We start from the raw sequence: 16153 nt of genomic DNA, 5'->3' as shown, positions 1-16153 counted from the left end.
CATTTTTTTAAAGAGACAATTAAAATTTCTCCAGCCTACGGTGGCCACCTCAGCCTATTCTGGGAGCCCGCTAATATGCCATGCAAAGTCCCAAAAGGAGGGAAACCAATTATGAAAATGAGACATGAGGGGAGGATGATGTATAATCCATTGCTCTTCCATATAATTAACCAGGAAGTGTGTGGGGGATGCAGATTTCCAGAGCTGAGGCATGAACGCAGTTTGCACTGGCACTAACAGACACGGGCTCACGGATGCCCCTGTTCTGAAAAGGAAGGGCCAGAAGCTCTTCCATAACAGCAACTTGAAAAACAGAATGACCATTTCAGTGAGACCTTCCCATCCCAAGCACCATCCACTCCACTTTTCAAAATACAGATGCTGCTGGTCCACACCTGCATTGCAGTGACATGCAAACTGATTCCCTTTCTGCAGAGCAGATGTTTCTTCCCTATAATGGAACTGTTTGCACTGCACACTGAGTACAACTCCTGTAGCCTATTCCTTCCTAGCAGTGCACCTGTCAAGGGCTTAAATGGAACTGTGTCCTAGCACCTATCTTTGCACCTGCAGTCTCCTGAGGGTGGTTTGTGACAGGCCTCTCAGGTCCCCATGGACCACATTACAGAGCAAGCCCTACTCTTCCATCATCTGATGGATGTGTTTCAGGTCAGTGTAGGGCTCATGTGCCTTTGTCGGGGGCTATGCTGTCCTCTCCCAGTGAAAGGCTGGGCACAACTATTGTAGTGGTCTGTTTTTCAAACTCTGACAGTGTCTAAGTAATTAGCCTACTGGAAAGTTTGCTGCACATGTTGGAAGGACTGGAAAAGGACCCCTTCTAGGAAAACTGCAAGAACATCACATTTTGCAATTTAGCCTTCACCTCTGAATGATTTCCTAGCTCCTGAACATCATGCCCCAAGTAGAGACTTCTTTTCACTGAGTTGACAGGTCACTGTTATGTCCCATTCCCTAAAAGTGAAGTCTAACTTTACACAAGTGGACTTCTCAGCATATATCTCTGCCACCTCACAAACAGTGCAAGCCCCACAGACCTGGATTTTCTCACCATTCCCAGAAGCTGTAATTAGCTAAAACAGATGACAAATCCTTGGAGAGCCATGCACCTCCCCACCCAGACCACATGAAGCTAGCACACTTGCATTCTGTGACATTTAAAGAGCACTCCCAGCCCAATATTTTATTCATTAAGTTTGTGTTTAAATATATATATATATATATATAAAAAATCATCAGTGTGTTATTTTCTAGGTGAAAACCACTCACATATGACCAAAATAGTCAGCCAGGACGAAGGCTCAGACTGCTGAGGTCTCCACCCCCTGTGCAGAGCTCTTGCCAGAGAGACTACCTGAGATATTATCAGAATCTAGCAGCTCAACAATGCTGTATGGAGAACAATCTTCCAAACCCAGCTTGCTGCAGAGCCAGCCACAGAAGCCCTTCTCCATATCCCTGACAGCATGCCACCAGTACCCAAAGGACCATGCTACCTGTGCCACAGCCGAATACAGGCCTAGGGAAAAAGACACAATCATAATTATAATTGGGTAGAAGATAATCAAAAAGGGACAAAAGGTGATTTTGTGCCAGAAGGTCCTCTCTTCATTGTACACCAAGAAGATGTTGTACCAGGTAATGGTTCCATAGTAGAATGAAACCACAAAGGACACTACAAAAATGATGGGGAGGCAGATGATGGTCCAGAGGACGATGTGGGGTCCTCTGTCCAATCCAACATCACATTTCTTCTTCTTCTCAGGTACGTCCTCTTTAGGAGGTTCCTTTGACTTAGCCAGTTCCTGCAGCTCTTTGTCCGTTAGTGTGACATGGATGTCCACCATCTGACCCTTCTTCTTTCCCCTGGTGATTGTTCCAGTCAAGGTGACGTATCGGCTGTCTAAAGGCATGTTCCAGACACCTAAGAACACAGATAAACTCGTCTATGTTACATTTATTTTCTGAATGGATTATTTTGTGTAAATCCCCAAAGACCCCAAAGACAATTAGACACTGCATATGGAGTTATAGTTAAATTAAAAAAAAAAAAAAGATCTGCAAGAAGCAATGCAGTATATAGATTATCACAGAAGAAAATGAAAGAAGAGCTAATGAGGGAGAAAACAGGAATTCCAGATAGCAGAAATCACAAGGGAGAAGACTCCAGCATCTGCACTCGGGACAATATGTGAAGGGAAAGTGATGCAGGAGTAAGAGAAAGAGATGAGACAGACGAGACAGAGTACTTGAATAAAAAATGTTGTGCCTATTTTCTCTGGTACCCTCATAGATTTATTCCTGAACAGTGTGGACACTTGGGGTGAATTAGATGATAAACATGACTTAAGACTCTTATTCTGGAATAAGCACATCCACACTTTGAGTTATACTTGAATAGCTAATACTTCGCTTTACATTTTCACTGTATTTCAATGCAAACTAATTATCAAAGTTTAGAAAATCCTTACAAACTCTCATATAATTATATTTGCATTTTAAGGAACAACAAAGGCACCAAACAGGAAAAGTGTTGTGATGTGTGTTAAAGTCACAAACAGACTGCCTTAGTTTCCAAGTGACATTGGTTTAGGATGGTCCAAGCAGTGGTACTGGCCGTAAACTCTTCTGTGGGGCTAAAATATGCTTCCTCCTGGTCTTAATTCTGACTAGCTTGGAAAGAGGTCTTCAGAGACTCTTAAAAGGAGGCAGAGAGTTTGAAGTGGTCCACAAAAATAGAAAGGCAGCAGATAAGCCATAAGGATAGGGGTTGGGATCATTGGGGAATCTGGTGTGGCTGATGGACCAGGAGCATGCATTCACATTTAAGCCCCTCTCAGCCTGTTCTGCTGACTCACAAGAGGATTACCCGTAGGACCTGCCTCCCACACTGCTTCCCTGCAAGGCTATCCAGGACAGACATCAGAAGTGAAAGTAGCTCCAAGATGCCCCACGATGACCTTGCCAAATAATCACTCTTAAAGAGGAAGCTGGCCTGAGAATATGCAAAGAGAAGGGAACAGCAAATCCTAGATAATGAGTAAAACTCCCTATCAGAGGTAGAGCCACTAAATCCATCTGCTTCCATCCTTTCACTTAACAGGCAGTTGTTTTAGGCATGGACAGGGGCTTGATCATAGCATCACTGGCTTAAAGCATGCTCAGCATTTTTCTGGATCAACCCCAACCAGCACATACATTTAAAACTCAGAGTGCAGCAACAACCAAGGTCTGCAAAGAACTGCAGAATACACCAAATCAGCTTGTAATGCTTTATATTTCAGAGCATTTTCATGTATGAACTCAAGCTTTCTTTGCCTGCAGTTTTGGAGAGGGTTGGTGCCACAGTCACTTCCACTTGACCTCAGTGCATGCTGGCATCAAAAAAGGTTTATGGAAAGTGGGCATTCCCAGGAATACATACCATCTGCCATGGACTGACCCAGGAACTTGGAGCCTTCCTCAGATCTCCTCTCCCCTCCTTCTTCATCCGCCTGTTCTTCTTCCACCTTATTCTCATTCTCCGACCGATACACTATTATTGACTCGGGACGGGACTCTTTCTTCTTCTTTTTCCTCCGGTCCATAGTGGCTTCCCCATCAAAGGTGACAGTGCTTGCCACAGCTCTTCTCGCAGACCCACAGCGAGGGCTCTGGCTTCCAGACTTGGTCTCTTTCGGCATGGTCTCCTCCATCCCACTGCTGCTCTCAAGCACCTCACTTGGCATCTTGTAGCACTTGTTTCCAATTTAACAGCTCCTGCACTTAGAAGTTATTCATTAGACAACAGTCCCATGGATGCTTTGTTTTGGTAAGATGTCCCACTGCTGACATCCAAACTATGCACTCCATTCCCAGCCTAAAACGAGAGAGAAGGCTGAAAAAGTGTCTTTTTCTTACAAAGCAGAAAAAAATACTAGAATTTTCTTATAAAGGATTACTTCCAGCTGGTTTAAATGTCATCTGAAGAGCCTTATTACTGTCTTCAACATCAATTTTATTACACGGATACATGTTTTGTAATATTACCTAACCCTGATTCTCAGGTTCCAATTTTAAATATAACAAACGAAAGCTACTGGAAACGGAAAGAGTATTAACATTTTTGTCCCGGGTTCAGCTGGGATAAAGTTAATTTTCTTTCTAGTGATTGTTGTGTTTCAGATTTGGTATGAAAGGAATGTCAATAATGCATATTGTTTTAGTTGTTGCCAGGCAATGTTTATACCATTCAAGGACTTTTTTCAGCTTCCCATAGAAGCTGAGAAGGAGCATGGACAGAACAATGGAATGGCCAATGCCAATGGAATATTCCATACCATAGATGTCATGCTCCATATATAAATGGGGGTTGACCCTGGGGGTGGGAATTCATGATCACTGCTCGGGAAGGTGCCAATTTCACTAATTCACTGGGTGGTGAGAGTGACTTGTGTCATTATTGTTATTGTTACTGTTATTGTTATTTTTCTTTTCTGTTATTGTTCTATTAAACTGCCTTTATTTCAGCCCACAAGGTTTTTTGCCCTTTCCTTTCCCCTCCTTTTCTCCCTCTTCTCCCTACCCCTCTGGGGGGGGAAAGGAGAGACCTGTGTGAGTGGTTATGTGGTCCTAGCTACTGTCTGGGGTTAAGCCACAACACATTTATAAGAAGAGATTAAACAAGTACAGCTTACTGGGTGATTTTAACATTCCTCTGCAATGCTGGAAGCAAACAGAAGACAATAGTTTTGGCCCACATGCATGAGAATGAAGAAATGAAACCATAAACAAAAAGTTGACTGATTTAAGGGACTGCTCTAGATTAGAGACAACTGCAGCAGGAACACTGCGCTCGTCCTGCATTATCCAATATAACAGCTATATTGGTGCCAGCCTTTCTCGTTTTTGAGTGTCTTCTGATTTACTGCTCATTGCAAGGATATTACAAAAAGTAATCAAATTATGTCAAAATGAATGATGTTTCAAACCTTACCAATTTAGCATCATGTAATGCTGTCAGACCTTAAAAATACAGTATACACAGTGGATTTAAAGCAAAACTACTATTAAGATGACTTCACTGGGGAGGGAATTCGAAACCACAGCAAAGTCTTCTGATTGTGCAGGGAAAACAACCCAAATCTTCACAAATTTTTGTAACATATAAAGGCTCAGTTTCTTACTCCTCATTCAAGCAAAATTAACAGCAATATCAAGTGACACTGCTATTTGCGGGAAAGCTGCCTAAGTAAAAAACATATAATTAAAAACGCATTGAAGCAGACAAATCCTCCTCCATGAACACGGAAGACTCAGGATTAATGGTTCTCAGGCTTCATAACTGTGCCAAGTATTCATGAAGTATTTTGGTACAAATCTGAATACACTCAATAATGTTTTAACAACTCTGAAGAGCTCTGTTGAACATTTACATGAATTTAAAAGAATGCATATGACCAACAGTTAAGCTTCTACCTAGTATCTGAGTCATCTCTTTAATAGGAAACTAAGAAACACAGTTGCCATAATTTATAGCCCACACAATGCTGGGAAATTGTTTTATTTGAACAGATGCTAGAAAAAAGTTGAGCATTTTTAGATTTGGCAGTATGGTCCTGGTCTTCTTACAGATATAAGATTTTGCTAGTTTGTTTTGAAATTTGTTGCAGAATATTAGATCAACTATTTATGCTCGTACACTCAAACACACATACACTCCCCCCCCCAATTGTAAATTGTCCCACTTTAACAACTAAGACTGTGGCCAGTAGGCTCTGTGGCTTTAAAGAACTAAATAATTCAGATTATTTTTTGCATTATAGAAAATAAATCTTCCCTGGTGATCAGAAGACACATAAAATGGAATTCAAAAAAATCAAGATTCGGCACACCCCAGAAGTCAGACTGCTTCTAAATCACTCAGCAAGGAGTAGCCTCGGCTAGCTCTGCAGCACGGCTGGGAACAGACTGTTTAGATTGCCATCTGAGTTTACACCTGCTATGCGAAAATATATGCCTAAGTTTGCAGACATACTGGAAAACAGCTCTATAAAATACTACATTTATTGCAAATACTGTCCCCTCACTGCAGTGTCAAGTGTTGCACTTTAGAACTTCCTAAAAGCAACTCAGTTTAAATATTCCACTGTTGATCAAGGGAAGCAAGAACGAAGAGGGGCAGTGATGATGAATGCTGTAGCCTGGTGTAGCAAATAAGTGCAGTTCAGTGTGTGGGTTGTCCGAGATCACTACCTGTGCATTCTCCTCCCATCCCAAATTCCAAGCCTGACAAAGAATGGAGCAAAAAGAAGAAGGGAATTTTGCTCCCCTCGGGTCTCTGGGAGAAACATCTCATCACCTCCAGCCCCCCAAAAAAACAAATAAATGAGCTAACGAGAAGCAATTCCTCAATATAGTTCTTGTACCTCGTCTGCCTGAGGAATGCGGCCTTTACATCTGTTTGGAAGCTGCATGCAGATAGGCAGTTTTCTACATACCATAATATAAAAGATGAATGGGATATGCAAGAAACTTCACAGTGAAATCTGATGTTTTGCTTTCTACTTCCCCCTTTTAACTCCAAAGCAAACCATCCATTCACTTCAAAGATAGCCAGCTCTGGCTCTTAACATGTTAACATTGGCAGGACTCAGATCTCTTCACATCCATTGGAATTCTGGTAAGTTTTCCTTCAGTGTTTTTTAAAAATGCCTTTATGGGGAAATGGAATGTTTATTCTATGGAATAAACTCACTCTTTGTAGTAAATTCATCCAGGAGGTACAATAGGCTCTAACATTTTTCTCTGAGGATCAACAATAAAACTTCATGTTTTGCCTCTGTGAAATCCTAAAATCACCTGATTGAGCCTAATGAGCCCCTGAGACAACAGTGAGATTCCCCTCCCAGAGGCTGTGAAAAGAAAGCAAGCCTGGAGTCATAGAGGAGTCAAAAACATCACTGCTGGAATGATCAATTAAAAGTCTGGAGACATGGAAGTTGATTTGGGATTAGATTCCCAAAGTTCCTGGCTGTAGTTCCATGCTCAGTCCCTACTGCCTTGGGAAGTGGATGATTTGCCAGTAACATTTTAAAATAACCCAAAGCTACAGGTGAAGATTTGTGGTTGGGCTTTTTTTCTTAGAATTTTACGCAGTTGTGACCTTGGTTAAACTCACAGTAGATGATAAGTCAATGTCAGTTCTTGGACTATGCAAGCAGGAGCAAGGTGATGTTACTTTTGAATCTGGCACAGACAGGATCACTACTGGAAACCTGTGTCCAGTTCTTCTGCTCACTGGGCAGGCAGGATGCTGATTAATGACCAGAAAATGCCTATGACACCTGAATTGTTTGCTATGTCTGACATTCCCACCCCCACTACAGCAGCTAGTGCCACCGTGAGTTGCCACCAGGACTAGAAAGAAACACCTCAACAACAGGGTTATCAAGTGGTGGCAGCTCAGTTTCTTCTTTCCTTGCTCCTGAGCTGAGAAGAGGGGAAGGAATGGGCAATGGGGGGCAAGCCCCTAAGAAGCGCCGTTGCTGTAGCTGGGATAAGGAAGCGAAGCAGCTCAGCATACTATCTTTAAGGCACTAGGAGGTAAGATCTGATGTCAGTCTGTCTACATCAGAAACAAAAGCATGGTGAACAAGATCCCTCTGATCCATCAGAGGAAGATGCAGTAAGATAAAAAGCTGAAAGATAGAAATACAGGGCAGACGTTTGGTAGGTGTTTTAACAAAGTGGGTAGGTGTCACTTGATATACATCATGGAGAGCTGTGGATAGTTGTCCCATCACCGGAAACTTCCAAATCTGGACTCTGTATCTTGGCAGCAGTTTTGTCACCAGTACTCTACCGGAAGAGGTGTTAACGTGGTCTTGTATTAAGGAGCAGTCAGACTGAAAGATCTCAAAGATCTCTCCTGGTCTTAAGCCTGTTTTCACAGTAGCTGTTCATTCTTTTCTCATCTGTTTCTGCCAATGGAGCAGCTGGGATACCCTCTGCCACCTGATCCAGACCTTCTGAACACAGCAATTTGAAACACCACCATCAGCCCCACGTCTCGCAGGGATGCTGGTGAATCAAACAGGTTCACGGTCCAGTCCCATTTCTGCTGGGAATATTTTCTCCATAGTTGCAAACAAAAAATGGGCTCTTGCAGAAATCACAGTAGTATACACAAAGCTTTTTTTTTCCCCTCTTCCTTTTCTTTACATCCTGTAAGAACAAAGTCAGCCCTCATCACTACACAGCTGTCCACAGCACCAACTTTTTCAGCCATACACTGAGATCTTCACCCTTTAAAAGCCTTGCTGTGGAGCTGAAGCATGACAACTGCCATGCATCTAATATTAGTGATGTCTCCCACGTGGGAGCCCAGGGGCAGACAGGAATCTAGTAAATGTCCATGGAAGGGAAGGAAAAGAAATGGTCAAATTTCAGAGATAGCGGGGAGCAGCTTATTAGCCAAACAATTTGTTATTAATCTCTGTGTGAAAACAGATGGAGAACCCTGGGGAGGCGGCTCTGCAAAAACACTCTGTAGAGAAATTTTTAGAAGCACAGTCTTCTGTTACTATGCAGGGAAGGTACTGCTGCTTACGCTTCCCATGACAGTATTAGTCTTTGACACACAAAACAGGAGCCTAAAAGCTTGGCCTTGCACCATTTAGGTCAAAGGAAGTTTTTTCCATTAGTTTTCAGGGCTTGATCCTGCTACTAACAGAAGAGAAATTATCCGGTTTAAGTGCAGACAGGAAGGAAGAGCCTTCCCGCAAGCTAATAAAATCCTTGATCTTAAATCCCGCTACAGCACAAGTAACCTTTTTATGACTGCTCAGAGCAGACATGAGAGGAAAAAATGTAGGTGGTAAGCAGTGAGGAGCATCAGTTTTTATTTTTATAGTCACATAAAATGTACAACACATAAGAAGAACTGGCACTGCGTCTTCACTCACATCATGCAGGGGTTATCTGCAGAAACAAAAAACAACCTGTGCTTTAGAAGCACTGTGAGTTACCCAGGATGGGGAAGAGATAAGGGGAAATTCACTCCAGAGACCTACCTTGAGAGAGAGCTCCCCAGCCGCGGATCCTCCTTTGCCTGCTCCTTTTACTCCACAGCCTCCCCATCCCCAGTCCCTTCTCCATCCAACCCCGCCTCTGATTTTGTGCATGTGCACATGTGTGTTTCTGAGGATGCATGTTACCCAAAGGATTATTTCCAATCAACAGTATTTTTAAAAGGGTTATCTGCTGGAAGATTGTACGCATGAAAAATAAATGGTATCACATGCATCCAGCTGTTCAGGACAGATCTGTCAATCACCAGTCAATCATGTTATAACAAAATGTACTGGTTTTATGCAGGATATGCAGCCCCAGACCCTACAAAAACATGTGGCAAGACCTATATAAGAAAGCACATTTAATTCAGACGTTATGCTGGAGGAAGGCCAAACAGTAGAGCTCCTTCAACACCTTTGGATATGTTTTAAAGACCTAAATGACAGCACATGATCTTTGACACATGCATCCTCACCATACCCTGCTGAAACAGAAGATGTCTGTCTCCATTTTATGGTGAAATAGCTCAAATTAGATCACACAGTTATTTCAATCTAGCAAATACTCAAGGCTGTGATGAATGACACATTAGAAGGTGAGGCAAGAGCAGCCCCTCCATATCAGTACTAGTGTCTGTGCAGCTTGTGGTGAGCTTGACAGGGAGATTTATCTCACTGAAAACAACCTTTTTACATTTTAAAAGAAAATAAAATTTTATTTTCAGCCAGATGGATTTTCTCATCAGGTTCACCATGCAGGTACCCCTAGAGGAAAGACTGTGTAAGGAAGGGGAGAAAAACCTACCCCTCACGGCAGCAGCCCATCGTGAGGCTGCATTAAGTGTCTGTGTAAGAATAGCAAGAGGCACAAAGAGAAACACCCACCTATGCCATCCCAGCATGGTAGGAGAAAGCAAACAGCAAAGCTCATAGATCACACACATCTTTCCCTCCCTGCTTAATCCACAAGCTTCAAAACACTTTCATTTCTTGGAGACGAGAAAAATGACCATGCTCTGGGTGTGCATCTGAGCAGGAGCAGACCTCAAGCTGGACTGCCAAAAGCAGAAGGTGGCATTGAGCATCAGAGCAGAGGGGATAACACAGTGAGATGAATCATGCCACCAAAAACTTTATGGTGTTTGCTAATGGAGCCCCCCTGCACCATGCCTTCCCCTCAGGAGCAGAGGGTGCTAAAAGCTCAAGCTAAAAGCAAAGGGAAGAGTGGACAAGTGACAAAATCTCTGCAGCCAAGCACCGACAGACCCAAGTTTGCCCTGTCCTTCTGATTTATCTCTGGCACACAGCTCCTGCCTGTCAGCAGGAGGCATTAATGCCAGTGCTGCCCCATACTGCTAAGCAGCTTCTGGACCAATCCCGCTGGCTTCGTGAGCTGGACCTGTGTTGGCCAGTATGGGTTGACCACCACTGAAGCTGCAGCTGCAGCAAGACTGGACTTGCTTTGGTGTGGATTAAGGGCTCGCTGGCTCCCAGTGCCATGCTGGGTGGCTCAGGCCCCTTGCTCTCCCTACCGTCCTTCCATGAGACACCCAAACGCTTGCTGACAGTATCCTACGGATACAGCCAAAACAACAACAAAAAAGTAGGAGAGAGAGGCATTGCAAAGTATCACTAAATTGTTTCTGGATGACATTTTCAAAGGATTTTTTTAAAAGTCAGGGACATTTTACAGAGTATCTGTTTTATGAATCAGTTCTTTTTATTTTCCTTCGCTGTTCCATAACTTTTCCAAATGTCACAGTGTAACAACTGCTGTGTAGATAAGTATTACTGAAGGCTGGAAAACAGCATACAAGAACAGCTGTGCAATTTTACTTTATATTAAATGAAATACCTAATCGATTTTCTTGCATACCAATTTTTTTAAAAACCCCCAATCTGTAGTGGTCTACCTTTTCTTAGTGCAAAAGCCTGAACTGCTGTCTCTCCCTCATCTCCCCACTTCTTTGTCCAGATTCCTAGAAGAAAGAGAAACAAAGACAAAGGACTCAAAGCTTCACACTGCCTCCATAGGGATGAGATCTGTTTCTTTATCATACTATGCTAAAAATGTCAGTGAATGGCATGTGCACATTAGCCTTTAAAGCCAAGGCTTTAAAAGGAGAATGACTTGGAAATGGAGGATCATTTGAAATCTTCAAAGCAAACCAAGTGGTTTAGATATGAATCTTGAATAAACTCAACAGAAGTCCCTAAATATTGTACGGAAAATATCTCAATGATAAAGCAGAGACATGCTCTCTCTGTTCCCCTGCTCTACCCCTCACTTCTGCATTTGCCAAAGCAGGCCATCCTGCACCTTGAAACAGCCGGTGCCCATTGTAATTCCTACCCTGTCCACCAGCTCACTGCCGGATTACAAGGTACTATAGGAACAGCTGAACCAAGTGGGTTCCACCAACTTGAGCCCAGCAACCTGCTTCCACAGTAGTGTCCTTAGGCTGCGATTAGGTGTAGCATCTGTTTTTATTGGTATAATACCCGATCCATCCTCCGTTTGAAGCCTTTATATTAAACAGGATTGGAATACGCACTAGGAGCTTGCTCCACACATCAAACTGGTGGTGTGCTTCCTCTAAACATCCAAGCAGATGCCTCAAAAAAAAGTAACAATGGAGCAAGCTACAAGAAAACAGTTTTGAGCCCCTCACCTCCCTTTCCAGAGGGCAGAGAAAACCCCTTCTACACTGTGTATAAACACACACATGTAAGAAACACCGGGAGTTGCTATGTCTGAAGACCACAGAGCCATGAAGCACCAGTGGTGGGTGTAAAGCACTCGTGCCAACTCAAGACAGCACAGTCCTAGCTAGCTAGACACCTGGCTGGCAGGTGGTTATTTCAGTGAAAGATCACAAGACCTCCGTATCCTTTCCTTAGGAAATCATGCAGTTCTCTCACCAGGATGTTTTAATGCATGCTAGACTCCTGCCTGACCTTTACAATAACTAAAAACTTCGACCTTTGTTAGGACCTCAGGTTTTTTTCCTTCCCTTCATACTCAGATCCCTGACCATCTCGGTCTCCTCTCCTTTCCCGCCCTGCTCTGTGCTGGCAAGATCAAGCACCCAAGTGCTTTACTCAGAGAAAACGAGGAGAGACCCAGACAAAATGAGGAGAGACCACACAGAAATACCTGCAATTAGAGAGCAAGAAGTTGCAACCATGCAGCCCAATGGAAAACACAGTCAATTGTAAATCCAGTCTGGAAAGGATTATCTGAAAAATACCGACACCAAACTACATTCTGTGTTTTTTATCTGGGCAAGATATTTTGGGGCTTCAGATCAGAGCTTTCTCTGCGTTACGCCCAGCTACAGCCCAGGAGTTCCTGAAGAGCCAAACTGCACAGACAGAGAATCAGAAGATTCCCCTGGGAGTGATTCAGGATTACTTAATGCATTGCACAGTAAATATAATCTAAGATATTTAGACAGTATCTCCAGCATCATGTATTAGTTGGCTCAGGGGACTCTTGATTGGGTACAAGTGCAGATACAGATCCATGGTGCCAAAGTATTAAAAATGCAGCACTTTCAATTGCAGACAAGTGAATGCTTCGGTATCATTAGTATGGTATTAGCAAGGTGTGTGATTATTTAGAAAATCTGGCTATGTACCAGTTTCAAAGTGTTTGATGCTGACATTCTACATCTTGCACCACTACCAACCCTGCTTTGAGTGGGGTGTCTGTCTTTAGCATCTCCTGTATTTTTTTTAATCACTGGAATGAAATTCCTAGGGATAATGATGAAAGGTTGTAAAATTCTAATTATCTCCTAATTAGACTGAAATTCCCTGAGATACCACTGAGAGTAAAGTACCTTTCCAGAGGAGAAGTCCCTAAAGAGATGAATTGACCAGAGAGCCTGACCATCTGTTGGGGCTGACCAGGTGGCATTCTGACACGGAAACCAGAAGCCACGAAACAGAGACTCTCACCTCCTGGTGAAGATGACAAAAAGAAAAACAGCCACAGGAGAAAATGCACAGACAGGAAGTGAAAGTAGCAGGGATTTCCAAAGAGGCCTTTTGCTTAATCCCACAGAAAGGTCCAGAGAGGTAAGGAAACAAAAATCTACACCAGTTTTCATTTGGTTTTCACTCAATCTAGGCATTTCTTGTCATAGGTATGGGGGGGGGGGAGAAATTATTGTTGTCACACTTCATGCAATTTGGTATCCCAGGACAAGAAAGATATGAACATGGAACATCCACAAGAATGAGGTTCTGGAAAAGCAGAGGCTGTTGGAGTGCAAGCCTGACTTTTTTTCCTGAAGGCTAACTAGCAGAGACCCTCTGTCAGAAATTGTCTTTGACCTTAAGGTTTTATTTCTGGCACTGAGATGCCTTTCATTAAATCCCCTCTGCTCTCACCTCCTTGCGAGACTGCTGGCTCCAGGGATACCTCTCCCAGGGTCTGGATCCTGCGGAGGTTTCTCTTCTGTTTGGAGCCATCTGTTTTCTCACATCAGGTTGGTATTTAAACACTCTGAGACCTTCCCCCTTGCCGACATGCATTATGAGCTATGGGAGGGCACAGACCCCCTGAACGACAGCAGGCTATAAGGAATTATTAAGGCAGTACATATCACTGCCAGGATTTTTAAAGCATGGCAGTGTACTAGACTGGCAGATGTCATCAGCTGAATAGCTGAGCCATAGGCTGGCAAAGCACAAAATCAGCTTTTGACAAAAGTAGCCTTTTCTGAAAACGCAGTTTCCTATTCATCTCAACAAATTGAACTAGTTCATTCAAAGCCAAGACACAATCTGGGAGCTGTGAAAACAGGAAATCTAGTTTTTCCTCTTCAATCTATAAATAAAAAAGTAGATGTTGAAGAATGACGTGCTAATTCCACAACTCTGAAGGAGCTGACAACTGGAAAAAAAACTACCGATGAATTCTTTTTCCTAAACATGTGATTTTGATTTTTGAATGGTTAATGTTTTAAGTGATATATATACCAAGGAAAAAAAAAAATCAGATGGTTTTTAACTTAAAAAAAAATAAAAATGAAGACTCCAAGGCTTTAAATGCATATTTATTTTCTTCCAAATGCAAGCTGACACATACTGAAAAAAAAAAAAAAAAAAAAATCAGCGGTCTTATCGGACACTATTTCCTAACATGTAAAAATAAAGAATCTGAACATTAAGTTTATAGAATAACAAAAATATGTAAGAAGAGCCTTCTGCTTACTGAATTTACCACTATGGCTGCATGGAGCAACAGACCAACATGTTTTAATGCTACCAATAAAAGAAAATGAACATTCCCTTGCGAATAAGAAAGTACAAGTGTAGGAGAAGATTAAAATTGATTTCAGTTGATAAGATTTTTCTTCTTTTCAGCTTAAATAATTTTGAATTCCAACCACTGGAGTAAAATTGATCCACACAATTGATCCACACACTTTGAAACTGTGGTTCAAAGGCAAGCTACACGACAGTGAATAGAAGCCACTGCCTTGCTGAAAGCATCTGTGAGCATTGGTTATCTCAGCTCTGTTCTTTGTGGATAGATTTTGTACCAGAAGGAGCTACCCTTCATTGAATGCCAAGGAATGGATGTCCCCTTTTCTCACCTCCTTACACTCCAATCTTATTCCTTTCCCCTTTCTACCCCCACCCATCACTCATAGAACCTTAACTCATGTGCTCAGCCCTTTATTTATGGTGTTTCTATGGGTATTGAGAAATTCCAAAAAACAAGCAACTTAGGCTGATAGGGAAGAAAATCATTTGATAGAGCTCTCCAGGAAGAACACCAAAATCAAGCAAGCCATATGAGCAGTGAGGCCCGCTGGATTTTCCTTGGTGGCCTGCAGCCCAGTTGGGATGGCAAGCAGGTTGGAATATGAAGATCTAGTTCACTAGCACAGATGAATGCTTCTTCCTGGGATTAATTAATGATCGCTCTGATACGGCCTGCCTAAGATATGTAGGGCAGCCACAGACAGGGATCTGTGGAGTCTCCAGACTATGGAAGATAATTAAAAGGGAAAAAAAAGTATTCTTGCAGTGTCACCCACAGTGCTTCACGTTTTGCGTCCAGAAAGTAATACCATGGTTTAAAACAGTATTCTGCAAACATTAACCCACTCAGAAGGCAACTTTGTCTAATGGTTGCCTCACCAGCCTAAGCCCCCATGAAGAAGTCCATTCCCGTCTTGTCATCCTCTGCAGAATCAGTCTGGACACTCCACTAAATTCTCCGTGCCTCCCCTTCCCTACACATAAAAGAACGGTATACCACTTCCTTTGAAACACACTGATAATGTTATCTTACAATTGTCTCTGATTTAAAGTATAAAACCTTAGAACATGTTTTGAGAAAAGTGAATAAACCTGTTTAACAAATGAGAAAACCAAAACAGACTCAATGATTCTCCCACTTTACTGATATGTGTCTCTTTTTAAATTTCCCCCCCAACACACACACTCTCTTCTCACATTAGCCATCTCTCCTAAGGCAAAAATAACAGGCCAAAATTGAGATATGCTTTTAAACATCTCTTCTATTGAGAAGGACAGAGGAGATGCCTGGAAAGACACTGAACATGCACACGCATACTCCCGGGCACATCAGCGCTGGTTAAAGTCACCTGCCATGGACAAAGATGCTCTGTCACTTCACTGTGGGATAGAAAGGAAAATAACGTTGGCTGCTCTCTGTAGCAACTTAACAATTAAAAACGATCTTACTGAGGGCGATTTTAAGTCAAAAAAAACCCCACCATAAAGGCATTTTGGCACAAAATGGCTATGTCGGGGAGATGGTAAATCTCCCCAGCCTTCGCGGCCTCTTCCCGACAAAGTCCACGCCTGGAGAGAGGATTCTCCGTCCGCGGGTCCCGCCGGGGAACCCCCAGCCGCTTTCTCTGCTCTTTATGACACCTTCACAGCGCTACACCGACTCCTCCTGGCTGGGGCTCCGCTCCCCGTGCTCCTCAGGGCGTCTTCCCGCCTCGCTGCGGAAGGTGACCCGAAAGCGGTACAGAAAAACACGAAAACCCCCTCTTTTTAAAGCAGATGAGACCACGGAGGGGGGGTGGGGG

General features: G+C 42.9%; 2 protein-coding genes across 2 annotated transcripts in view; one reads left to right on the top strand and one right to left on the bottom strand.

The window, feature by feature from the left end:
* Positions 1 to 1319: 1319 nt before the first annotated feature.
* TMEM169 (transmembrane protein 169) lies at positions 1320 to 3746 on the bottom strand. Its single transcript, XM_009887296.1, has 2 exons — positions 3443 to 3746; positions 1320 to 1942 (listed from the first exon to the last, which is right to left on the bottom strand). The coding sequence occupies exons 1-2, from the start codon at positions 3744 to 3746 to the stop codon at positions 1320 to 1322; spliced, it is 927 nt and encodes a 308-aa protein (XP_009885598.1).
* A 12125-nt stretch (positions 3747 to 15871) lies between these two features.
* The window catches only part of PECR (peroxisomal trans-2-enoyl-CoA reductase), an 18489-nt gene continuing 18207 nt past the window's right edge, over positions 15872 to 16153 (top strand). The window contains exon 1 of the mRNA XM_009887330.1: positions 15872 to 16089. Within this exon, the coding sequence (XP_009885632.1) occupies positions 15872 to 16089 (218 nt within the window). The remainder of the gene's footprint in view (positions 16090 to 16153) is intronic.

Source organism: Charadrius vociferus, unplaced genomic scaffold (assembly GCF_000708025.1).
Source record: "Charadrius vociferus isolate BGI_N301 unplaced genomic scaffold, ASM70802v2 scaffold385, whole genome shotgun sequence".
NCBI classification, from domain to species: Eukaryota; Metazoa; Chordata; class Aves; order Charadriiformes; family Charadriidae; genus Charadrius; species Charadrius vociferus.
This window is presented reverse-complemented; position numbering and strand designations above follow the sequence as displayed.

Bases quoted from the DNA above. Each gene is read 5' to 3' on its own strand.
- TMEM169 (XM_009887296.1), bottom strand. From the start codon at position 3,746: ATGCCAAGTGAGGTGCTTGAGAGCAGCAGTGGGATGGAGGAGACCATG. The intron at 1,943-3,442 runs GTATGTATTCCT...CTGTGTTCTTAG, and splicing joins GGGTCAGTCCATGGCAGATG to GTGTCTGGAACATGCCTTTA.